General features: G+C 44.8%; 1 protein-coding gene across 8 annotated transcripts in view; it reads left to right on the forward strand.

Annotated features, from left to right (window-relative positions):
• GRAMD4 (GRAM domain containing 4) overlaps positions 1–26,984 on the forward strand; it is a 111,475-nt gene that overhangs the window by 17,802 nt on the left and 66,689 nt on the right. For all 8 annotated transcript variants that reach the window (XM_083399748.1, XM_083399749.1, XM_083399744.1 and 5 more), the window contains exons 2-3: positions 13,841–14,051; positions 24,585–24,705. In XM_083399748.1, the coding sequence (XP_083255874.1) occupies positions 13,841–14,051; positions 24,585–24,705 (332 nt within the window). The remainder of the gene's footprint in view (positions 1–13,840; positions 14,052–24,584; positions 24,706–26,984) is intronic.

Genomic DNA, 26,984 nt, shown 5'->3' on the forward strand with positions numbered 1-26,984 from the left:
GTTCTCATCCTGAAGCAAAGTTCTTAACCTGAAGCACTATTTCTGGGTTAGCGGAATCTGTAACCTGAAGCGTATGTAACCTGAAGCATATGTAACCCGAGGTACCACTGTATGAAATAATATGCAGTTGAAAACATTCGCAATAGGACCCATGGAGGGGATGAGGAGAAGTCTTGCGATTCAGAGAAATCTCTCCATATGGATATGTACTTGGTTTTGTTGCAAATTTATATTTGTAAAATCAAATAAAAACAAAACAAAAATACAATCATTGAGGGGGTTCCCTTCCTTGCCTTCCTTGGTTCGTTTTATATTCCACTTCCTCTCGCCTCTTCTTAGTTTCCCCAATCTTTCTCTGCTCCCCCCGTTAAATCTAGTTCTAACTTACGCTGCTGAAAATACTAACAGATGCCAAACTTTCTAGGATGGGCAGTAGACAGCAGCCTGGATGAATTAAGCCACAATATATAGGGCACCTAGACAGCATCTTAAAAAGTAGAGACATCACCTTACCAACAAAGGTACGTATAGTAGAAGCTATGGTTTTCCCAGTAGTGATGTATGGAAGGGAGAGCTGGACCATAAAGAAGGCTGATCGCCGAAGAATTGACGCTTTTGAATTATGGTGCTGGAGGAGACTCTTGAGAATCCCATGGACTGCAAGAAGATCAAACCGATCCATTCTGAAGGAAATCAGCCCTGAGTGCTCACTGGAAGGACAGATCCTGAAGCTGAGGCTCCAATACTTTGGCTACCTCCTGAGAAGAGAAGACTCCCTGGAAAAGACCCTGATGTTGGGAAGGATGGAGGGCACAAGGAGAAGGGGACGACAGAGGACGAGATGGTTGGACAGTGTCCTCGAAGCTACCAGCATGAGTTTGACCAAACTGCGGGAGGCAGTGGAAGACAGGAGTGCCTGGAGTCACGAAGAATCGGACACGACTAAACAACAACATATGGGGCACTTATCTGCCTCGTGGCACTTTGCAGGCGTGTTGGTTGCAAGGAAGAAAAACAGCAACACCCTAATATGTTTATTTTAAGACTTTCTGTGTGCAGCAGAGTTGGGTGGCAGGTGTATTCTAGTAACTTGCGTTTCTCTTCCATTTATTTTCCATCTGCTGAGCATATTTGACAAGCGACGTGTGTGGGAAGGAGGCAAAAAATTCAAGTTTTGCCAACTCTGGGCTGAATGAGGAAGGACAGAATGCCAGTCCCACCCAGAGTCAACGATGCACTCTGTAATATTTCTTTATCTTGCATATTTTCAGCATCAACGTTTATGAAGCCCGACATAACAATGTGATCTCAATGCGGATAATCATAGTCATAGTGGGCCCATTGAAATCAGCAAACCTGAGTAACTGAAATTTCTTTCACTGATTCTACTCTGAGTATTTGCCCAATATTCACAGTATTTGCACTGGTTAAGGGAGGAAAAAGCATTTTGTTGAAACTTAGGCTGCGTACGCACCAGACCTTTAAAGCACATTCAAAGCACCCTCCCCCAAAAAGGAGAATTATGGGAGCTGTAGTTTACCTGTCACAGAACTACAAGTCTAAGCACCCTTAAACTACAGGTCCCACAATTCTTTGCAGGCGGGGGATGTGCTTTGAATGTGTTTTAAAGGTCCAGGGTGTTTGCAGCCCTAGTTATAAGCACTTAGTTAGCATCCAGCCTTCTCCTTTTACATGATTTGTCTTGGGGCCAAACTATGTGTAAGATCTATAATACGATACCATGATAGCTTTTCTTTGCCTGAAAGCAGCTGCGAGGGTTTGTATTGGTGCTGAGTGTACACACTAACACCCCTCCCAAAAGCTGCTATTCAGCTGCTATATGATGAACGCAAGTAAAATAAAACACGATGTGGGAATCCCTTGTCAAAGTGGATGCACGTTTTGAAAATAAGCTAGGCCTTCACACCTTCAGATTTCTCTATCTCACGAACTCTCTTGAGAGCCTTCTGGCTGTTTTCCTAATGTGGTTTGCTCATAAAATTTGTCCGGAGAAAGGCCTGCAAGAACGTTGGTGCTTCTAAGAAGGCAGAAGAAGTGAAACACATATTCCTTTACTAAGAAAATGAGCTATGGGGTTTTGTGGGTAAGGAAGTGGCTAGGTACTTCTGCTAAGAAGACAAAGCTTCTCAAATTCCATGTCTGCCCTCGCATCGGCCAAGAAGAAAGTCTAAATGTCGTCGGTTGTGGAAAGAGTGGCCTAATTAGAAGTTGGTATGTGCAAACCTTATGCATGTCTACTTGCAAGTAAGCCTTGCTGACTGCAGTAGGACTTGCTTACAGGTGAGTTGTAACCTAGAGATTGCATTTGAAGATGGTATACTCGGAGCAGGTCTGTTGAAAACAGCTGGCTTAAGTTACGGCTAACTTAAATCTTCTGAGTGTGACTTGGTTGGGCACCAGCTTTAAACTGTGAGTGGTTGACTGGCTCTTGCCTTTTAAAGCTGAATTTTCTCAAAACCAGCGTACATTTATTTGGCCGCTTTGTTATCAAAGCGAGCAATTCATACATGAAAAGGTAAAAGGACCCCTGACTGTTAGGTCCAGTCGTAGATGACTCAGGAGTTGCGGCGTTCATTTCGCTTTACTGGCATTTGTCCACAGACAGCTTCTGGGTCATGTCGCCAGCACGATAAGCCGCTTCCGGCGAACCAGAACAGCGCATGGAAACGCCGTTTACTTTCCCGATGGAGTGGTACCTATTTATCTACTTGCGCTTTGATGTGCTTTTGAACTGCTAGGTTGGCAGGAGCTGGGACCGAGCAACGGGAGCTCACCCCGTCGCGGGGATTTGAACCACCAATCTTCTGATCGGCAAGCCCAAGAGGCTCAGTGGTTTGGACCACAGCACCACCTGCATCCCTCATACATGAAAGCCCAACGATCCCTCATACATGAAAGCCCAGAACGATGGGGGTGGAGACGCTCCTTCAGGTATACTGGACCGAGGCCATTTAGGGCTTTCAAGGTCAGCACCAACACTTTGAATTGTGCTCGGAAACGTACTGGCAGCCAATGTAGGTCTTTCAAGACCGGTGTTATATGGTATCGGCGGCCGCCCCCAGTCACCAGTCTAGCTGCCGCATTCTGGATTAGTTGTAGTTTCCGAGTCACCTTCAAAGGTAGCCCCACGTAGAGCGCATTGCAGTAGTCCAAGCGGGAGATAACCCACATTTATGTTAAGGTCCTCTTAAAAGGAAGAACTTTGACAGGAACTTGACATTGGAAGGTCGTAACGTGAGTACCATATTGGCCCGAATATAAGCCACACTCCCCCCCCCCCCGAATTCCGATCGTGAAAAAGTAAAGTGCGGCTTATATTCACGACCTTACGCTGCTGGCAAAGTGGCGTGGCTCCCCGCCCCTGGAAGCAGCCCAGGAGTGCCGGGTAACAGTGCCAGTCCCGTCCGTGGCTCCCAAGCCTCCTCCAAGCTGCCGAATTTTAAAGTTGTGGCTTATTTGTGGGTGTGGCTTATATTCGGGCCAATACGGTACATCTATTGAAAAGCTCACTGTGTGACCCTCGGCCCCAGTGTTCAAAACTAGCCAGGTGCCAGGTGCATTTTGCACCTGTCAGCCACTTGCGATCAAGTGAAGATCCTGGGTTCCAGGATGACTCCTGGCGTCTCCACCATCTGGGGACCATTGGATCTGGACTGATTTCTTTTTTTTTTTTAAATAATATTTATTAGGTTTTCCACAAATGCAAAAACAAAGTTACAAGAACAACAAAACCAAATACAACAAGATAGAAAAAGGAAAGAGAGGAAAAAAGAGAAAAAGCAAAAACCCCAAAATACCTAAAAAAACACCCTCCCTCCACCCCACCAACGCAAAAAGAGAACAAAAAACAAGAACATTCAAAAAGAAAAAATTTCAATTTTTCAAATTCCCTCTTTCAATAACTTATTTCCTCGGCCTCCTCCCACCTCCCTTTTTGTATTCCAGTTATTAATCAGATCAGCAGATTCTTCCCATCTTTCACTGCTTACTCACTTATTTACCTTAATCCATTTAAACCTTATTCTCCCATCAACATCACAAGGTAAGTAAGCATCTAAAAAAAGAAAAAATTATCCAAACTCCAATTCACTAAATGAAGAAAAAAGAAAGAAGATGTGAGGGCGATCTGGCTGCGACATCTGTCACCCCATTGATCGCCAGGGTTGATTCGGCGGATCTGGACTGATTTCACACACTAATCCCACATCCTGTAGAATTCTATCAGTTATGTTTTGTCTGCACAATCAGACTAAATTTGTGGAAGCAAAATGCCTTTTCTGTGCACCTTGAGCCAGGAGTGGTCACCATTCGGAGAAAGAGGCTGGAGTTGGTCAATATATATTGACTGCCCCAGGTTCCAGTGACCTTTCTTCTTTTAAGTGGTCTCACCTAGTTCAGTGTTGTCATCTGAACTAGCCAGATGTTTAACTGAGACTCAGTCACAGTCATCGTTTGAAAAATAAGACTTTACATCGGTACCTCAGGTTACATACGCTTCAGGTTACAGACTCCGCTAACCCAGAAATAGTACCTCGGGTTAAGAACTTTGCTTCAGGATGAGAACAGAAATTGTGCTCCGGCGATGCGGCGGCAGCAGGAGGCCCCATTAGCTAAAGTGGTGCTTCAGGTTAAGAACAGTTTCAGGTTAAGAACGGACCTCCGGAATGAATTAAGTACATAACCAGAGGTACCACTGTATAGCCGTCTTGCCCCAAAATAGCAACTAGATATTCCATTTTGGTGACTGCAACCTTTGGTTAAAGGAGCTATTTGTCACCTAGCTTATATATTGTGAGTTTCTAACACTGCTGGGCCTGTCTTTGTCTCTTAGCCAATCTTGCTTGTTGTGTGGATAGTATTGTGTTGCCCATTGCCTGTGCGCGCGCACGGCCTCTGTGTATTTCTTGGTTGACACGTCTGAGAGTTTTGGCATGTCTCGGTGCTGCACAGCAGTGGCAAAGCAGTGCTCAGGCATGTGACTCGAAGACTCCACTGCGAGTCTCTGCTTCCCGCTGTTAACACAACAGAGTGTGCTGCTGTTGCCAGAATGCAAGTGATTTGCCTTGGCATGGCTCAGCCGACAATGGCTTTGGCAGCTGCTGCCGAAATCCAAGAGCTGACTAGCACTGGTGCCCTTCTCATCCTGCAGTGACAACCAAACCTAGACTTCTACAGGTTGTACCACCAGGACCTTACCTTGGGGGAGCGAAAATTCCTTCTGTCTTCAGTACAGTGGTACCTCGGGTTAAGTACTTAATTCGTTCCAGAGGTCCGTACTTAACCTGAAACTGTTTTTAACCTGATGCACCACTTTAGCTAATGGGGCCTCCTGCCGCCGCCGCGCCGCCGGAGCACGATTTCTGTTCTCATCCTGATGCAAAGTTCTTAACCTGAAGCACTATTTCTGGGTTAGCAGAGTCTGTAAACTGAAGCGTATGTAACCTGAACCGTATGTAACCCGAGGTACCACTGTATTTCTTCTGAATATGATCTATGTGCTTCAAAATACATGAAACACATGTATCATTTTGTATTCGTGACAATGGGTGGAACTGGGCCGTATACAGCGGTACCTTGGTTTTCGAACTTAATCCATTCCGAAAGTCCATTCGACTCCAGAAACTGTTCGAAAACCAAGACGCAGCTTCCGATTGGCTGCAGGAGCTTCCTGCACTCAAGCGGAAGCCGCGTCGGACGTTCGGCTTCCAAAAAACATTCACAAACCAGAACACTTGCTTCCGGGTGTTCGGCGTTCGGGAGCCGATTTGTTCGACTGCTAAGCCATTTGAGAACCAAGGTACCACTGTACTGGTTTTCAGTCTAAAATTCAGCTCAGTCGTTGTGTCTGTTAGAGATTTGTGCTGTATTGTGCTTCTGGCAGAAACAAAAATCGTTTTAGGATCAGAACAGCAACGTCCGTATATAAAAACCTAGCAGTCCATACCCAAAGTGTAGAAGTCCTGATTATTATTATTTTGCTGTTATGATATGTGGAAATTTGAACTTTTCCTCCCCGCCCCCATTTCCTTTTGAGGCTGGAAATGGCTGAATTTCATCACTTATCCGGCTTGTCACTTGGGTGCTATTAAAAGGATAAAAGAGCCAAAGATGGGTTATTTAAACCACATGTCATCACATGAGTTCCGTAGGACAGTTTTAATGTTAAAAGGTCAACCGCCTTTTTTTTTTCAAAAAAAAAGCTATTTCAGAAGGTAAAGGGGAAATAGAGGGAGCAAATACGCCACCACGTACAGTAATAAGAAGAGGATATATCATTTAAAAGAAAAAATTGCTTGTCTAGTACAACCAGTGATTCAGTTGCATGGACATTGGACCAACTCTGTTATAGACGAGATGAATGGTGTTCTCAGATATCTGAATGGCTTCCTATGAATGTTTTATATAAGCTAGGATGACTCTTAATAATCTGTATAGGGAAAAGTTCTAGATTTTGAACACCGAAATAGACTGTGTGTAGGATGTTTGTGGGAAGACTTGAGAGATTTTATTTTTTTAAAAAAAAGCACTGAGACGCCACTGTTGCTATTGCTCTCCTGCTGTGCTAAATCGAGTTGAGTCACATCCTTTTGCAGCTTCCCTGAAGGGCTTTCTCTTAATTGTTGGGATCCCTTTGCACCCTAAAAATAGATCAGGGAACACTTTTACAGGACTCCTGACCTTGACCCTATAAAGGCTCCTTTGCACAAGAGGGTTTCCTGTTTTATTCCATTAAATATTTCTACCTTGCCTCGTGGCCCAGATGGATCTCCAAAGCAGCTTACATAAAATAATTAAATTTGGGACTGTACTGATATGTGTTTATTAAATCAGTATTTGTTGTTAATGAACGGTGAGAGAAACTCAGGTATATAGTCTAGTTGCCACAGATAACTTTCCGGGTCATGTGGCCAGAATGACTAAACTGCTTCTGGCGCAACAGGACACCGTGACGGAAACTGGAGCGCACGGAAACAGCATTTACCTTCCCACCACAGAGGTACCTATTTATCTACTTGCACTGATGTGCTTTCAAACTGCTAGGTTGGCAGGAGCTGGGACAAAACAATGGGAGCTCACCCCGTCGCGGGGATTTGAACCGCCGACCTTCCTATCGGCAGGCCCAAGAGGCTCAGTGGTTTTAGACCACAGCGCCACCTGCGTCCCTAGTTTGCCTTTAGCATTTAGGTAGGCAGACCAAGCAACAGGTGGGGCGGGTTTCTGAGGCGCTGGGCACATGCTACTCAGGAACCATGTCGATTGCAAAGGAGATGGGACTTGTGATCTGCAGAAGGCTGCAAGAGATGGAAAAGGAGTTGTTTATCTGAAAGTGAGACTTCTCTTATTCTGGGCTATCACAGAGGGTGAGAGATAAAGGTAAAGGGACCCCTGACCATTAGGTCCAGTCGTGGCCAACTCTGGGCTTGCAGCGCTCATCTCGCTTTACTGGCCGAGGGAGCCGGTGTACAGCTTCTGGGTCATGTGGCCAGCATGACTAAGCCGCTTTTGGTGAACCAGAGCAGCGCACGGAAATGCCGTTTACTTTCCCGCCGGAGTGGTACCTATTTATCTACTTGCACTTTGACGTGCTTTTGAACTGCTAGGCGGGCAGGAGCTGGGACCGAGCAACGGGAGCTGGGATCATCTTAATAGATGGTCCTGGTTGCGGGCAGGCTCTCAACCTGGTCCCCCCCACCCTGGCGTGGGTGGAGCTATCGCACGCACGCCGGGGTGGCACCACAATTACCCAGGGCTATTGCCCAGTCATGTCAAAGGGTGATAGTGGGGGAAAGTATAAAGCACGACATGTCACAAGGCTTTGGCCTTGCTTTGGACTTTGGTTGGTTGCCGGGGGCCGGGTAGGAATGTTTCCATTTGGCAAATTGGCACGGGCCACTTGGTTTTTGCCTCCCTCTTAGCAATCGTCACAACTTTGTAAGGTTTGGCGGTTAGGCATTGGCTTATGGTTGAATGGGGGAGGGGAGGTCGGCCATCATCTGCTCCTCCAGTGTCAAGGGTATTCCGTTAAAGGAATCCAGGGCCTGGTTCCTGTCCGAAGTCCGCTTAAGGGGCTAGGGCCATGCCAGGCCTCTGGGAACACCAGGGGAAATGCAGGCGGGTTCCTCCGAACCAATTTCCCTTTGGGTGGTTTACCCTTACAGACTTCCTGCAAAGGGGGCAGGAGTCAGATATAGCCTAAGCCAATACCGCTCTCATTTCTGTAATCAATAAAGTTGTGGCCAAATTTTTGCCCAGAAACCTTAAACAAAATATCCGTGTCCGTGTGAATTTATTTATCTTAATGGGGGGTCGGCTTGAGGGTCTTGCCACGCAACAGCTGTCCAATGTTCCGGAAGCCTAGTTCACATGTCATGGGTATAAGTCTCAGTTAACACACATCCACCATAATGGGCGGTTTGGCTCCTCCTTGCTGGCGGAACAAATTGTGGTTTTTTGGGGAGCGAGAACAAGCTACAAGCATTGACTTGGAGATAACAGCAAGCCAGGAATTGTGGGTTTGTTTCCTCCCGACATGAATCCATATATGTGTGAGACAGTTGTGACTCACTTGTTCACAGGAAGTCACGATTTTTAGCTGACATGTAAATATGATGGGAGTCCGGATGCGTGAATGTGACGGTTGATTAAAAAGAAATAACGAGAGACGGTTTTTCAGGTGTTTTTGTTTTTTATTTGAGGAATAAACCAAACGTGCAGTTACCTGCCCACATTTCTTATGCTGTTTTGTTTCTTAATTTCACGTCGGATGACGTTAGTAACGCACCACACTTCTCAGAGCACAGCGAATGTCACCTTGCATCTTTGCTCAGGGCTGATTCATATGTGTGTGTATAGATAATCTCATTACTCGCTGCCATATCACTTGGTGAGTCTTGGCTCAATGTCTTCAAAAACCGTGGCTTGAGGTGAGATGGATGTTCAAAGCTCTCTCTGTGTACAGTGTCTTATTTGTGATATCTGTTGATATTATAGTCATTGGATGCTCTTTGCATCTCCCGGGAGATCCAAAGAGCTCTCTCACACTCCTGAGGTTCAGTTGGCCTTCACTGTGGAGCAAGCCTTTGGTGTGACAAGCGCTGCCCTGTGGAACTCCCTGCCACTAGGGTTTCGGCAGGAACCACCCTTCTGAAAACTGCATTGCTTAGATAGGCCTTCACAACATACCGTATTTTCCGCTCTATAAGACGCACCAGACCATAAGACGCACCTAGTTTTTGGAGGAGGAAAACAAGAAAAAAAATATTCTGAATCTCAGAAGCCAGAACAGCAAGAGGGATCGCTGCGCAGTGAAAGCAGCAATCCCTCTTCTGTTCTGGCTTCTGTGATAGCTGCGCAGCCTGCATTCGTTCCATAAGACGCACACACATTTCCCCTTACTTTTTAGGAGGGAAAAAGTGAGTCTTATAGAGCAAAAAATACGGTAATTTTCTCTGTTTAACCAAGCAGTGCCTACTGACGTTCATAATGGCATTTTGTGGATATTTGCGGACCGTTTTTCCTTACCTTTCAAATGTTGTAAGCTGCCTTGATACACTTTACGAAGGTGCGGGTTGTAAATACATGAAGCAGATAAGATTGTGGCATGGACCTGTGGATGGGGTGGGGTCCAAACTATTTTAAGTGCCAAAAGGGCCATTGTGGGTGAGGGTCATAGAATCGTAGAATTGTAGAGTTGGAAGGGATCCCAAAGGTCATCTAGTCCAACCCAGCCTGCACTGCAGGAATCTCACCTAAAGCATCCATGACAGATGGCCGTCCAACCTCTGCTTAAAAGCCTCCAAGGAAGCAGAGTCCACAACCTCCAGAGGGAGATGGTTCCACTGTCAAACAGCTCCTACCGTCAGAAAGTGCTTCCTGATGTGTAGTCGGAATCTCCTTTCTTGGAGCTTGAAGCCATTGGTTCGAGTCCTACCTTCCAGAGCAGGAGAAAACAAGCTTGTTCCCTCTTCCATGTGTCAGCACTTGAGATATCCGAAGATGGCTCTCATATCTCTTCCTCTCTCAGGCTAAACATAGCCAGCTTCTTCAACCGTTCCTCATAAGGTCTTAAAATGTGGGTGCCAGGCGTAGAGCAAGGCTTCTCTCCCCATGGCATAACTCCTAGGATGCTTCTCTCCTCAGCATTTGTTTGATAAGTGTAGGCAACTCCACTGGGAGAAAACACTTCCAGGCTGAGGCTATGGGGTGGTCAGTAGCAGATGCTTCTTCTTCTTTGACGATCTCTCGTAGCCGAGTAAGATTGTCTTCCATGAACACAGTCTTAACAGTGAGTCCGAAAGTGACTGTGGAGGCCAGTTCTGGATCCACACATCCTTCCACAGTGGGGACATAGGTTGGGAGTGGGAGTTGACCACGGTGAGGGTTTGCCAAGCGTGCCTTCTTCTTAGCACGTTTCTCCCTTGCGTCCTGAGTTTGAGCATCTTCAAAACCCATGACACCTTTGGTAAAGGCTGTTCTCCAATTGGTGTGCTTGCAGGCCAGTGTTTCCCAGTTGTCGGTGTTTATACTACATCGGTTTAGATTTGCCTTGAGAGAGTCTTTAAACCCCTTTTGTTGACCACCAGCATTACACTTTCCATTTTTAAGTTCGGAATAGAGTAGTTGCTTTGGAAGATGATCATCAGGCATCTGAACAACATGACCAGTCCAACGAAGTTGATGTTGAAGAATCATTGCTTTGACACCGGTAGCAGATGCAGCCCCATTTATCAATATGCCTCATTTAATAGTCTAAATCATGGGTAGGCAAACTAAGGCCCGGGGGCTGGATCTGGCCCAATTGCCTTCTAAATCTGGCCCGTGGACGGTCCGGGAATCAGCGTGTTTTTACATGAGTAGAATGTGTGCTTTTATTTGAAATGCATCTCTGGGTTATTTGTGGGGCATAGAAATTCATTCATATATATTTTTTCTTCAAAATATAGTCTGGCCCAAAACAAAGGTCTGAGGAACAGTGGACCGGCCCCCTTGCTGACCCCTGGTCTAAATATTGGACCCTGCCTTCCTTTATACATATTGTGGCAGACCTGGTTTTAAGCAGAAGTTAGTTGCCAGAACGTGTAGTTTTTGAGCCACAATTTTAACTTTTATTTTTATTCCATTTCCTCTCAAATCAATTTTATCAGCTGTGGCTGTGGTGTTTCATGTTAGTGTCCGTGTTGCCTTCCTCGGTGCTCATGCTGCGACCTTTGGAACTTTTATGTTAACCAGCTAAAGCAGCGGTTTTCAACCAGTGTGCCGTGGTACCCTGGGGCACCTGAAATGATGGTCAGGGATGCCGCGGGCAACTCTGGACTCTGTCCCTCTTTCTTTCCTTCCTTCCCTCCTCTGATGCCCTCTCATGTCTCAACTCCCAATGACTTGCATATCTGTTTGTGCAAGCTCTCCAGGCAAATGGTGCCTCTGGGGCTGGCCAGGGGGTGCTGGTTGCCAGGAACTGAGGCGGCCTTGGAGTAAGCAATCAAGCGGGTCCCTGTCCCAGGTCCCTGTGGGGCAGTGTGAGGAGGCACCTTTCTTTGGGGTGGGGTGCATCTCAAAAACTAGGAGCAGTGGCAGCGGCTGCCCAGAGGACTCCAAGGAGAGGGGATTGGAGAGGAGGCTGAAGGAAAACTCCACATGGGAGTGTGTTCAAAAAAGCGTGAGAGGCTGCCAGCTCTGCAGGCAAGGGGTGACATAACTGGGCTCCTGAACCCCACAGAATATAGTTGCTCAAGGGACCCGTGGACTCAGAAAGGTTGAAAACCTCTGAGCTACACTGTGCACAGATTTCCTTTACACCAAAAGTGTTGTAATCTTGGTGTGGTTTCCGCTTCCAGAAGGAGAAGCGCAAATTTAGCCTGACGGAATTGGCTTGTAAGCTTCTCTCTGGTTATGTTGCAAGGCAGACTTTGCCATCTGTTGACTTCTGCATTGTTTCTTCGAATCTCAAATCTTCCCCTTCCAAGAATCTGTTAACACAGTTGGCAGACAGGATGAAGTCACCGTTTGGGGCTGCAGAACTTCTCTGTATGGTGTGGCCTTTGTTTCCCATCCCACCTTTTGCGAAATGCCTCGCTTTTCTCCCCACTTTTCATGCTGCCCAACTTTCAGTGCTGTCAGTGTTTACCCATTTAGGGCCTTGACACCACCTTCTCCTTCGCTTCTTCTATTTCTCCTAACCCAGTGCTTCCCAAACTTGTTTTTGGACTACAACTCCCATCTTCCCTAGCTCGCAAGACCGGTGGTCAGGGATGATGGGAATTGTAGTCCAACAACAGCTGGAGAACCATGTTTGTCCTAACCCATCCGGATTGCTGAAACAAAACAAAAAAAACACATCTGGCAACAAATGCGCCCCTTTGGTTTCAGATAGTACACGGGTAGAGGAATCCAAAAAGCCCGGGACACAAATTTTCATGGCCCTCTAGAGTTTATGGTGGCTCATTTACCAGCAGTAATGTATTTAGCATTAAACTCTGGAAATGTAGACTCGATTCTGATCAAACTAGGCCTTCTAGAGCAAAATATACACCAGAAGGCTTAGTTTGGTCAGAATCGAGAATATACACTTCCGGAGTTAACGCTAAATACATTACTGCCGGCAAATGAGCCACCATACAGACTTGTCTCCATTTGGGAACATTTTCACCTATGAGAATGCTGTGGTAACAGGAGTTTGCATGTGTGTGTTTATGTAAGTTGGGGAGTGGGGGAATTGCTCCCCAACGTGGGCACAGCAAAAACATTTGCGCAGATCTGTAAATGTGCAAGAGCCACTCCTGATTTGCGTTAATTTCCTTTCTTAACAATTTTAATATAAGAGGTTTCAATGGGTACTGGTGGGGACGCTTCTCACTGTATTTCCAACACATTAACTAGTTTCAAGGGGATATTACCGATCGAGTGCATCGCTAATTGTTAACGTCTCACTCTAGGTCATACCGGCTTAGTAATTCAGTGATACCTCTGAAATCGAACAGAATCCATTCCAGAAGTTCATTTGACTTCCAAAACGTTTGGAAACCAAGGCATGGCTTCCAATTGGCTGCAGAAAGCACCTGCAACCAATCGGAAGCCGTGTTGGACGTTTGTGTTCCAAAGAATGTTCACCATTGGAACACTCACTTCCGGGTTTGTGGCATTCAGGAGCCAAAACGTTTGACTTGCAAGGCATTTGGAATCCACGGAACGACTGTATTAGGATTCAATATGTGTCAGGGTTATTGCTTCCTAAGCTTTCCGGCTTTCTTGATGCCATTTTTGGGGGCAATGCAGTTTAAAAACGATATCTAGCTTGTTCAAGTCATCAAATAACTCCACATACATTATCCCAGTAATCTTTACCAAGTAGCCTGTAAGGCTACTTACATCTCTGTATTCAAAGTCCCCTTATTGAGTTCATTGTTGTGTTGAAATTTGAACCTGGTGTTTCCCAGCTGATTTGCACAGCTCTGTTTCCTAAATAACAATTTATTCTGTCAACCTCTCTGAAACATTGAATTGATAAGAGTTTTGCTCCGCGAGCAAATGACACAAAACTTTGTGATGTTCTATTCCTCAGTGCTCTCATACTGTCCGTCTGGCGGAAATGATTGTTCCACAAAATGCTTTCTCTATTAATAGTCACTTTTTTATTTTACAAAGGATTTTGAAATGTAAGCTAGAGTGTTTTTTCTTTCTTTCGGAAACGGGATTACTATTTCCGCCGCAAGCGTTCAATGCGTGATTATAAGAGCACTCTGTATAATTATAATGTTTATCATGCATGTCCCCCCAAAATAATCTTCCCCTTGTCTCTCCCGCTCCCCTTTGTGTTTTGCAGGGACTCCAACCGTCATGTTAAGATAAAGCAGAAAGGAGCAGTGCTGAACATGCTAAAGAGGTTAGACAAAATAAGGTTCAGAGGTCACAAGAGAGATGAGTTCCTCGATTTAGCAGAGTCTCCTAATGCTTCCGACACTGAATGTGGAGATGAAATTCCTATGAAAATACCTCGTACGACAGGCAAAGACAGCGATGAATTGAGAGACCCTGTAAGTATCTGTGCTATTGACATACTGTATTTTTCGCTCTATAAGACGCACCAGACCATAAGACGCACCTAGTTTTTGGAGAAGGAAAATAAGAAAAGAAATATTCTGAATCCCAGAAGCCAGAACAGCAAGAGGGATCGCTGCGCCTCGAAAGCAGTGATCCCTCTTGCTGTTCTGGCTTCTGGGATAGCTGTGCAGCCTGCATTCGCTCCATAAGACGCACACACATTTCCCCTTACTTTTTAGGAGGGAAAAAGTGAGTCTTACAGAGAAAAAAATATGGTACGTGCCAAATCCCTGGGTGCCTGAGCACCCACAAAATTCCCCATCGAGGGGCTGGGTACCCACAAAATCCTGTGCCAGGGCCATGCACGCTGCATGGCACCCACGCTCCGGAGCCAAGATGGCACTCCTGGCTGAATGAATGAATGAATCTTTATTGCTAAAAGCTATAAGCTGTCACAATTGGTCACAATTCGTAGGATACAGACAGTTGATTTAAAACTGAACAACAAGAACAGCAAAGCAAGCATACAAAAATGCAAAAATCACACCTGCATATGTTAAGCACTCCACGTCTCAACTCCCCCTTATGATACTTGTCTTGGGGCCTAGCTCTCAACTTACTTGCAGCCAAGGCAAATTTTGCCACCCGTGCAGTAATAAATACATTATTTCCAGCCAGCAAAATAGAGATTTGCTCAAGGGGAGTTCGGATGGAAAGAGAGCAAAGGATGTAATCAAGGAAATTTTGTCTAGGGCTAATGATGTGTGTCTCTGTGTGGTCACTTTCTTATTTTGAAAAACATTTTAAGTGCTTGTAACACGAAAATTATGCTCCATTTGGTTTTTCTGACTAGTCCAATGCGCACTTAATGCTTTAACTATGGTTTGTTTTCTGGAAGGATCATATCTAAACATCTAATCAGGATGTGAAATGTTTCAAGAGCTTTTTTGAGTTTTGTCAACCATTGTTCAGTAATACTTCTGGACCAAAGTGGAGTTAAATCTGATCCATTGTTTTCATTATCGCCATCATTTTATCATTTGCTGCCTTTCAATGAGTTAAAACCATGCTCAGGACTGCTTACATAAAAATATCTACAGTGGTACCTTGGTTTAAGAACAGCTTAGTTTATGAACAACTTGGACTAAGAGCGCTGCAAACCCGGAAGTAGGTGTTTTGGTTTGTGAACTTTGTCTTGGAAGCAGAACATGTTTCGTTTCCTGTTGAATGTGTTCCATTTGTAAATTGAGTCCCCTTCTGCTGTGGGAAAGCACACCTTGGTTTAAGAACGCTTTGGTTTAAGAATGGACTTCTGGAATGGATTAAGTTCAGGAACCAAGGTACCACTGTACATAATTACAAGCATAACAAAAGTACAGTGGTACCTCGGGTTACATACACTTCGGGTTACATACGCTTCAGGTTACAGACTCTGCTAACCAAGAAGTAGTACCTCGGGTTAAGAACTTTGCTTCAGGATGAGAACGGAAATCGTGCTCTGGCAGCGTGGCGGCAGCAGGAGGCCCCATTAGCTAAAGTGGTGCTTCAGGTTAAGAACAGTTTCAGGTTAAGAACGGACCTCCGGAACGAATTAAGTACTTAACCCAAGGTACCACTGTAGTTGCTTTTAAGTAGTAATGAAAACTTTGGAAAATCCAGCCAGGGATTGCCTAGGTCAGTGATGGCCAACAGGCAGATTGTGAGCTACTGGTAGATCAAGGGTTGCCTGTGGTAGATCGTTGGACCCCTCCCACTTTGGTCAATCCAGTGGGTAGATGATCACCACCAGTTTTTTTATGGTGGGAGTAGATGGCAGTCTCTTGGAAGTTGGGCAAGCCTGGCCAAGGTCTTTCTTATCTACTTCATTCCTCAGTGGGGAAAATGTGCTCTGCGGCCAATCAGGGTTATTTTTAATATACTCTTGGTATATTCCAGGGCTGTCCTGGTTCCCTGTGGCTTCTTCTGCATTGAACATTATTATTATTATTATTATTATTATTATTATTATTATTATTATTATTATTTCCTGTGAAGCATCTCAAAGCAATTTCATAATGCAACAGAAACGTATATAAAATAAAACAATTGCATCTTTAAAACCACTTAAAAGCAATTTCGAATCCATTACAGATACTTGAGTAGGATAAGAATCTCCATGGAGATGGCTTGTTGAAAGAGGAAAGTATTTTGACAGGCGCCGAAAGGACAGGGAAGATGGCGCCTGCTTGATCTGTAACACGAGACCAGTGTTCCATAGGATGGGTGCGGACACACTAATGGTCCGTCATGTGGAGCAGAACTCCAGGCAAGATGGCGCCTGAATGAAGCCCTCTCCTGCAGAGCAAAGTGTTTGGTTGGGGATATAAAGGAAGGAGACGAGCTTTCATTTATGCTGGTGCCGAGCTGAAGAGGGCTTTGTACATGAATCAATCCGTGTTGGGAAAGGGAACCTTGTCAGATCTTGGTGAGCTGTAGCAAGCAGGGTGGATTTGATTTAAGTCAAATCAATTTAAATCATGATTTAAATCACTAGTCAGTAAGATATGATTTAAATAATTTTTCCCTCCCAGGAAGACTCATTCTTGATGGTAGCCTCTTAATATTTGCAACCAGATGAAGGTTTCGTTTTTGGAATAATAAATTTTCAGAGCAGTTTTTACAGTTAGATCAAATATTACTGATTTTGTTATACTATTAGAAATACATAGACCGATAATTATGAAATGATGGTGAGGTCCAGTAAGTTAACTGTTGATATTTGGACAACTTTCCTGCTGTACTTTATTGGAAGGAGGAAAGTGATCATTTCCTTAATAACAATTTAATCAATTTATTTAACTAAAACAATAACATTATAGCTTATATATCCATATTTGTTAACTGATGTGGTTAAACATAAAAAAACAACAACAAACCAGGCTGAGTTTTAGCACACATGAAAAACTTAAACAAATCCTTATTTCCTGATGGACTATAATGTAACTTAAATAGAAAACTATCTTTAGAAAGATTTTTCCTCCAAAAGCATTTTATTTTAAAAATCCAATTTAAATTTTAAAAAGATTATTAAAATTATTACAATATGAATTTTTATTTTTTAAAAAATCCATTGATTTTTATCCAGCCCTGGTAGCGAGTCGGAGTAGGCAGCACACACCTAGGCCAACCAAAAAAGCTAGGCTTTTCCTCTCCCCCATCTTTCCGTCATTCTTTCCCCCTCTCTTTTCCCTCCTCCTCCAGAAGAGGATTACACAGCACCACTAGGATAAGCCACCTCAAATAAGGTCATGACACACTTGCCGTTGTCAAAATCTTGAAGGCTAAAGGCAACTAGGTTGGGCTCTGATCAACAGCACCCAAATTGATAGCCATTCATTCCCAATCTGTCGTCCTGCCGACACTGTCAGTCGCTGCCCAAATTAAAATGCCAACCTGCCCGTCTTAAAATACTGGGTTAGTTACAGGGTAGTCACATGGGTAGTCACATGGGTAGCAGGCTGTTTGCATAAGCTGAACACACAACACCCCAGCCCAAGGGATTAGATACCGGCAGGAGCATCTAAAACAAAAGCTGGTGCTGCGGAAGAAGCCAGAAGACCATCTTGGCTGCAAGACCTGCTCCCTGCCTTGCTCGGACTGACTCCAGCTACTCCAGTTTTTTGAATGGTATCAGAGCACATATGCACCGGGAGGGGGCAGATTTAACCCTCCTCCTTGCACCATTTTTCTGACATAAATCTCCCCTTAAAGTCTGCATGTTTTCTGTCTTGGAGGTCAGTACCTGGGGCTGGAGAGGCACTAGAGCTCAGGTTTGCCCTATGCCTACCTTTCCTATGATCAAACGGGAAGGTTTCTAGGGCAGCTTTCATGTCAAAAATGTTAGGCGATCCGGTTCTGGGTCTTTCACGTCTCCATTGTTTTGGCCACAGGTTAATACAGAGAGGCTCCACGCAGCCGAGTTTAGACCTCAAACTTCTGCGACTGGAAGCTTCTATAAATTCAGCTCTGTAGAAGGACAGATCTCAACAAACAGATGTAGTAAAGTGAAGGACAATGCATGGTAGATTAAAAGGGACCTTGTGTTGAAGGTGGGTCTTAAGTCTGGAATTGCTGGAGGCCGTTGAAGTTCACGAACGCAATCAAGTCAGCGACTTGCAACGTGGTGAAAGCAATGAGAAGATATTGGTGGCTGCTGATGGCCCCTTCTCAAGTGTTGTAGACTTGCTTGTTCCAGCCCTTGAGTTAAAAATAACCTGCTCTGTGCCATGCCACAAAAAAAAGAGTGGATTCTAGAGCTGTTATATTGACTCTGCTGCGTGACCTTGACGTGTGAATTAAAACGCAGCTCAAGGCAGCTGAGTCGCAACCATTTCAGTTCACCTGTAGTGCAAAGGAGCTCCTGAGGGGTTCAAACCAAGTTTGCTTTCCAAATATCGATTGCCCGTCCACTTATAAACTTATAGTCCTAGAGGTTTGATAATCTTATTTTTTCTCCCTGATCATTTAGTATAACCTACTTCATAGGCTCCCATTCCATAATTTTGATTTTACGATTGCTTCTGAGAAGGCCACCATGCCTAAGAGCTGCCAATTGACCTGTTTTTTAAGATGGTTTTTCTAATCCTTCTTAACAAGGCACGTTTCCTCCTCCTACCTTACTTACTGGTTATGTCCACAACTTTTTTTTACCTTTTTCATAATTTTTTTTATTCCGTTTTACGGATAATATCTACATTGATGAAATATCAATCATAATCTTAAACAAAATCCTTAGACTTTCCTCCCCCCCTTCATGGGTTCCATTATTAATCTTTTTCATTTGCATCTTATAACTTCTTCCATTTTTCCTTAAAACACTACTTTTACCATAGTTCTTGTTAAATTGCAAGTGTTAAAACAATCCTGCCAATGTTTTCAGTTGTTTGCAGTGTTCTCCAAGATAACTTATAGATTCCCCCCATTCCTTATTAAAGTTCTTATCTTCCTGGTTTCTGATCCTCCCGGTCATTTTTGTCATTTTGGAGTAGTCCATCATCTTCATTAACCCTTCATTTTTATTGGGAACTTTTCTTCTTTCCATCTCTGGCCTAGAAGGCTCCACGCCACTGTCATGAATAGTCTTTTCTGCTCCATTGGTATTTCTGCACCTATAAGACCTAATAAAAACACTTCTTCTTTTTTTTACGAACGTTATTCGAAACATTTTTTTTGTTTCATACCGTACTTTTCTGTGTATAAGACGATGTATTTTTCTTAAAGAATTACATTGAAAATTGGGGGTTGTCTTACACACGGGTAGCGCATTGAGGGGACATGGGATTGGCTGCTGCTGCAAGCTGGAGATTGTCAGCGACTATTGGGCGTGTTATTGGCGGCAAAGACTGTTCTTGATTGGTTGTTGCTGCGTCAATTGGGCGGGCGGTTGTTGGCTTCCGCCGACTTGGGCGTGTTATTGGCGGCAAAGACTGTTCTTGATTGGTTGTTGCTGCGTCAATTGGGCGGGCGGTTGTTGGCTTCCGCCGGCTTGGGGACAGACGATAGAGCCACTCTGCCATTTGGAGGAGGTGAAGTTGCGGGCTTCATGGCCCCAGCCCCCGCGCAATTGGGGGGGATTCCTGGCCGCGTCAACTCCTGGCCAGCTAACTGGCTGGCTCTGGGGGTGTGGCCTGCCTTATTTAAACCAGGACACGGCCGGGGATCTCCCTCTTTGCCGCCTGCCAGCTGTTCCTGCTTTTCCCACCCTCGCGCCCTATAAGGTTTCCGTTCCTTGACCTTGCTATGGACCTTGGTTGGTCGCCGTTGAGGGGCCTGGTAGGAATTTTCCCACTTGGCAAATTGGCACCAGCCACTTGGTTTTCGCCTACCTCACAGCAAATTGTCACAACTTTCTTGGTATTGGTGGTTAGGCATTGGTATTGCTCTGTAGATGGAAGAGGGGAGGTAGCGCCATCACCTGCCTTGCATATTGAAGGGTAGTCCGATAAAGGATTCCAGGGGGCGTGGCCCTGTTCGAAGCCTATGGAGGTGAAGGCCTAGGGCACGCCCCCTAGCGGTGACCCCGGGGGAGTTCCTAGTTGATGTGCATCAGCAGGACTCCCCCTACTGGTGGTTAACCCTTCCCGGACTTCAAGCAGACGGGCTGAAGTTGGATATAGTTGGTTAGGACCAATGCCTAAGCCAATACCGCTCATCACCTGTAACCAATAAAGTTGTGGCCTTATTTAGCCCATTAACCTTAATAATTGTGTCATGTGTCATTATTTCCCCTGGGGGGGGGGCGGGAAGTTGCCACGCAAGTGGCTTTTCCAACACGTGTGAGTGGCGAGCGAGCGATGTTCAGCAGTCCCCCTAAAAAAAGCTCAAGAACTATGGACATTCTCCCCCCATTTTCTTAATTTGGAGTCCCCAAAAATAGGGGGCATGTTATACACGGAAAAATATGGTATATCATTTCCCAAAACGCTTTTACTGCCTTGCACGTCCACCACATATGATAAAAGGTGCCTTCCTTCCCTTTACATTTCCAACATATATTTGTCGCAATTCTATACATTGTCCACAACTTTCACCGGTGTGGATGCTTATCATATGACATCCTGTGCCTACTTAAAGGTAAAGGGACCCCTGACCATTAGGTCCAGTCGTGGCCAACTCTGGGGTTGCGGCGCTCATCTCGCTTTATTGGCCGAGGGAGCCGGCGTACAGCTTCCGGGTCATGTGGCCAGCATGACTAAGCCGCTTCTGGCAAACCAGAGCAGCGGACGGAAACACCGTTTACCGTTCCGCTGGAACAGTACCTATTTATCTACTTGCACTTTGACGTGCTTTTGAACTGTTAGGTGGGCAGGATCAGGGACCGAGCAATGGGAGCTTACCCCGTCGTGGGGATTCGAACCGCCAACCTTCTGATCTGCAAGTCCTAGGCTCTGTGGTTTAACCCACAGTGCCACCTGCATCCCATGTGCCTACTTACCTGGGAGTAAATCCCATTGAACCCAAGGGGGCTGGCTTTTGTGTAGACACGTACAGGAACACACTGTTGGTGCGTCCCCCCCCCCCAAATTGTTGGGATCGTTTATAATTCAAAACAATTTTTGTTTCATCTGTTGCTGCATCTAGAAAACACGATACAAAGGGCCATGTTGTTGTTTGCATTACGTATGGAATGAAATGTTATTTCAGGTGCATAACTATGTACATTAGGTAAAGGTAAAGGTACCCCTGCCCGTACGGGCCAGTCTTGACAGACTCTAGGGTTGTGCGCTCATCTCACTCAAGAGGCCGAGGGCCAGCGCTGTCCGGAGACACTTCCGGGTCACGTGGCCAGCGTGACATCGCTGCTCTGGCGAGCCAGAGCCGCACACGGAAACGCCGTTTACCTTCCCGCTAGTAAGCAGTCCCTATTTATCTACTTGCACCCAGGAGTGCTTTCGAATTGCTAGGTTGGCAGGTGCTGGGACCGAACAACGGGAGCGCACCCCGCCGCGGGGATTCGAACCGCCAACCTTTCGATCGGCATGCCCTAGGCGCTGAGGCTTTTACCCACAGCACCACCAGTGTCCCTAACTATGTACATTACATGGATAGAAATAAAGGCCCAAATACCAGATGCAAGTTGTTCTCATCGTAGTTAATACATGTTGGAACCTGAGCAGGCTACCTGCATTGTATCCAGTTTCATGAGATTATATCTCATTATGCAGTTCTTTCTAGATTACTGTGTAGAGCACACAGTTTTCTAAAGGTGACTCTTCGACCCTTGCTGCTTTAAACACAGATTCCAGCAAAATAGGAATTTGCGGTTCCGGTTTTTCGGCCAAGTCTGTAGTTACAGCACCATCTTACACGGCCTTGTAAAGAAACTATTAGCCGACCTTGTCTGCTCACTGTTTCGTGTCAACCTTGTAAGACATTAGCATTATTCGCCACAGGTGAGCAGATGAACAGCTGCTTTTAGAAAACTGCTATAATTGGAAAGAGAAGAAAAGAAAAGAAAACTACTGTAGTTTATAGTTACTATATGCTTAGGTGATCCAGTTGAAAAGGCAATGAATATGTGAGCATGCTCAATGTTGCTTGTCGATGGAAAATATTGTAATCGCATTGGGTGTTACAAATTCCTATTCTAATACAGTGGTACCTCAGGTACTTAATTCGTTCCGGAGGTCTGTACTTAACCTGAAACTGTTCTTAACCTGAAGCACCACTTTAGCTAATGGGGCCTCCTGCTGCTGCCGCGCTGCCGGAGCACGATTTCTGTTCTCATCCTGAAGCAAAGTTCTTAACCTGAAGCACTATTTCTGGGTTAGCGGAGTGTGTAAACTGAAGCGTATGTAACCTGAAGCGTATGTAACCTGAGGTACCACTGTATTGGAAAATCGAGTACAATTTTTGTGAAGATTAAATGCCAAAGATAGGCACAACCAGTTTAGTGTGCACTGACAAAATGTGTCGCGATTAATGGAAAACCTTCTGTGGCTGAAGCCTTGCCACTTAGCTCTGGGTTCAGCTTGGCTATATTTAATTGCCATGTGACTTCCCCAGAGGAGCGTGCACATTTTAAGGGAGGTTTACAATATTTTGCAACACAGCTGGTGTTTAGCAATAAAAAGCCTGCCTTTTGTGCCCTGTGTAAATATTAGAAAGGAAAAAGTACGCAGGGAAATTCTGGTGACGTTGTCGGGATTTTTGCTTTTTTGGAAACTTTGCGATGGAACCCAAACATGGATGTGCTTTGAGACGTTGGAGCCAAGAATTTTAAGAGATAAAAGTTTGCATTCTTCTCCTTTCCCCCCTGATTTTTCATGAAAACTCTGATGGATGCGGATGAAACTTTTTCAGGGACTGTGTCATGGCAGAAAACCCTTTTAAAATTGTGGAACAAGCTCTTGAGGAGTGGCTCAGAAAGAAGCTATTGTAGTAATACCTGACGGAGAGCATTTTAGTCATGCCTGCCATGCTATTTAACTACATTTGGTTTAGCGTACGTTGGCATCGTTCCACAAGTAATACTGTTTGTCTTGTTCTGGGTTATTAAAGATTGCTGCTCAGATTTGCTCCATGCCCAGTGTATACCTTCCATTCTACTTGCCAGCAGCAGGGATTTTATAATTTTTGACACCTGCATTGTCTTGCAGTGCATAATTTACATCTGTAAATTTTGCATGTGACTCTGCCAAAGTTTTCAGAATCTATTATCGAGTGAAGGTGGCGAGCCGATCGTAGCTGCTATCGCACAAACTTGTGTTGGAAAGACAGATTAGAAATTGGCCTGGAGGAGAGCTATGTAGTTGACTGGCGACAAAATTGGCCAGTGAGCCATTTTAAAATTCCATTGATATCTCACCTTCCTCTCTTTCATGGAACTCAATGGGCAAAGCAATGGGTTTTCTGTCCCCTGACATGCTTAATTTCAGCATGTTGTTGCATCGCGTGTCTTCTGGCCGTGCCAAGTTAATTGGCCACTCTTTTTTTTAAAAATATTTTATTCTCACCTTGTTTACTTCCAAGCAATATGTGTTGACTGTGCGCATCCAGAAATGTCATTTGTTGCAGGGCAAACGATAACCAATATAAAAGCAGTCCTTAGTGGTACTCTTCATCCTGACATAGTTTGATAATTTTGACCCAGCGATGTGTTTATTAGCTCCCTGCGGACTCATTTCATGCGGTTTAGCAATCCACTTTGTCAAAGATATCTGCACACATACCTCTGGTTTTTGTGTGTATATATATTTTCCTTTGTTTACGCTTTATGTAGCTTCTCAGTTCCTTGAAATTAGCTCTCTTTTCTAGGGAGTTAATGCTGTCTGCCTCCTGAACTTTGCACTGCTGCATCTTTCCCCCTGTTTATTTTTGCACAGAAGGAATCTGTTTATGTCCAATGCGTGCTAGGTATTTAAACTTCCAAGGTTTTTCTCATATGCTCCGAACATGGGTGCTCCCCTCTTTTGTCTGCCTTGCACGAGGACTGCAGTCCCTTCTTTGTTACAGCTCGCTCCATCATATATTAGCATATACATGAGATGGGATTTATGCAGCGTCAGCCAGTGTTCAGCAAATGCTTTAATTTACATGGCTGATAATTGCTTAAATACTTCCTTTGAAGGAGGGGGGGGGGAACCCAGGTCTATTGACTTGGAATGCCCATAATTTGAAAAGTGCTTTCCACCCAATAGAAAAGAGTTCTGATGGTGATGATTTTTGCTGCAGAACTCAAATGCTTTCCCTTATGGCTCTCAGAGAGCCTGAGCATGCGCAGTGTCTGAAGACGGCTGACTGAAGGGGCACGGTTTCTTTCTTTAGCTCCCATTGATTTGTTTCAGAGAGCTAATGCTGAATAAGAGGTTTGTCGATCTGCTCTGCACTTTCCTTTTTTAAAAAAATAATGATACAATAATCCGCACCCACGTTTTATGAATCGCTTTGAGTTTTTTTCCCTTTTGGAGTGTGCAGACGACCCCCTTGAGAGAGGCTGCTTTCTTACCAACCAACGATTTTTCTCTCTCTGCCTTTCCCCTGTGTAGGCTGGTCCTGGGACCATCAACATGGCTTCGGGAGTCCAGGATTACAACAGAACGGAGTCGGATAGATTAAATGAGATCAAAGGCCATCTGGAAATTGCCTTACTGGAAAAACACTTTCTACGTAAGTACAGAGGAATGTTTTTATGGCATGATAGTGGCCCATGTAGCAATGATCTGGTGCATGGCCAGGAAGGGGGGGTGGGGGCGAAGGACTGTAGGAAACGTGGATTTTAAAATGTTGGCTAATCTTATGACAAGCTGTTAATGTAAAAGAACCACCCGGCGTGAATTCACTCGTTTCGATAGCTGCAAACTCTTTCAAAGTTCAGATTTATAAATGTGGAGCGATGAGGTGTTTAGGAACCGGCTAATTGTGGAGAGGGAGTGATGAAATGTCTTATCTAGGCAAAGGATGATGGCAAACAGTAAGCTTATTTTCAGCAAGTCAGGCGCCGTGCGGCTCGGAAGCTTCTAACTATTGATGGTGAGATGGAGGTGCGCTTTGCAGGGAGGGAAAAGAACGATTTCCTTTTCAGATGGAATCCTCAGTGTGGTTCTTTTCGGGATAGCAAGGTTTTTCTATCAAGTCCTATAAACACAGCAGCTGCCTGCTTTCAAATTCTATTGTGTGTGTTCATGTGCACATACTGAATTTCTACTCTGTCCCCTTTCCTTTCCTGCTACCTTCATCTACTCCAACGAGTCAGGGGACCTTCCCAGTGCAGATTTGGGTGACATGCGATCTTGCAGGAGGGGCGGGGAAGAATAGAAACTCCTTTGTGTGAATGGAAGACGGCAGTGTTAGGACACAGCCCTCTCCTTTGAGTATGTAAGCTGGATAACTATAATGCAAAACTGTTTATAAAGTGGTCAAACTGCTTCAGTTATATTACAATAACTAAAACCAAAGTATTTTGGTTTCAATCTGAAGTCACATTTGTATATGTGTTCAGAATAAGCAGCCTGTAGAACTGTGTCACATGTGAACAGATGTTTCTGTTGTTGTTGTTATTCTGCTGGGAGCAGCCCAGAGTGGCTGGGGAAACCCAGCCAGATGGGTGGGCTATTATTAATAATAATAATAATCTGTTCTCCCCAGTGTTAAAGACAGATGGGTATTGTGGGTGCTACTGTAGGTTTGAATTAATCAAGTAACATCTAAAAAATAGTTGCTCACCATTAGTTGTCTGATTGTGGAAACTGAAAACGGATACAGCTTTACACGCATGAGCAGAAAGGAGCTGCTATGACCCAGAATTTAGTTTGACTTTCCTAAAATGTTAGCTTGATGTCATTGGATCATAGCTTAAAAACAAACTGGCCATTTTCAAAAGAAGGAAACGTCAACCACGGTTTCTGAAGGCTGTTTTTTTTTAACCAACCAGAGTTCGTTTTAAAACATGATCCATGGCCCAGGTAGAAGGTAAAACTAAACTCCAGCAGAGTCCTCCTCCTTGCCAAAGAGTGCGGGGGAGAAGGGAAAATGCATGAGCCGTAAGACTACTTCCTGATGGTGCTTGTAACACTAAACCATGGTTTGGCTTTACACGTCTACGTAGCCATTGTTCAGCTCATTCTGAGCAAGGCACAATTAAGGTGAAAAGCAGCGACTATACATAAAAATAGATCCTCTGAGGGCTTGTTTACATGGCTAGGAGTACTAGGCAAGTTTTCTTTTTTTAACTGCCTCGGTTCAAGCCAAAGAAACAACCCACGGGCTCAGCATATCAAGGCAAATGCGAGGAAGCATCTCCAATTTCTGGCGGCAGAAAGCTAGCGCCTTCTTACATCAGCCTGTTCTGAATAGGGGAGACAAATTTCGATACTGAGCGATTAGAAGGAGAGCTTCCTTTCTGCTTGCCAGTCAATCAGGAAATGTTGGTTGGGGTGGGGCCTCTTCCCTGGAAGCATGGAGTGCTGTTTGTTGCAAGGCAAGATGATGATGATGATTCTCGAGGCTTGTGGCACTCTCTTCTCTGCTTAATAAACACAATCCTGGCACATGGCTAGGGCGGCGAGAGTCGCCTGTCAGGTGTGGGAACATGCCAGGGGGGTGAAAAGGTGCTTCCCCCGCCCTCTTGTGCACACATTGGGTGGCAACAGTTTGCACAGTGACTAAGCACGAGGTGAGGAGCAATTTGAAGAGGGTGTTTCTGATTTAACCCTGCTCGCTTTTGCTCCATGGTGCAGGATGAGCTTTTATGTTTCTGTGAATAATGCTGCTTTGTTTCCTTTGGTTTCTGTTTTAAGTGTGTGTGTGTGTGTGTGTGTGTGTGTGTGTGTTTTACAATTGCAGGCTGCTTGGAGGCATGCTACGCAGCAAGCAACTAATAAAACTACAGCAGCAGCAACAACAACAATAATAAAAAAAACCCTCTGGCTTGTCCCTTCTGGTCCTAA

Source organism: Podarcis tiliguerta (assembly GCF_965153285.1).
Source record: "Podarcis tiliguerta genome assembly, chromosome: 10".
Taxonomy (NCBI): Eukaryota; Metazoa; Chordata; class Lepidosauria; order Squamata; family Lacertidae; genus Podarcis; species Podarcis tiliguerta.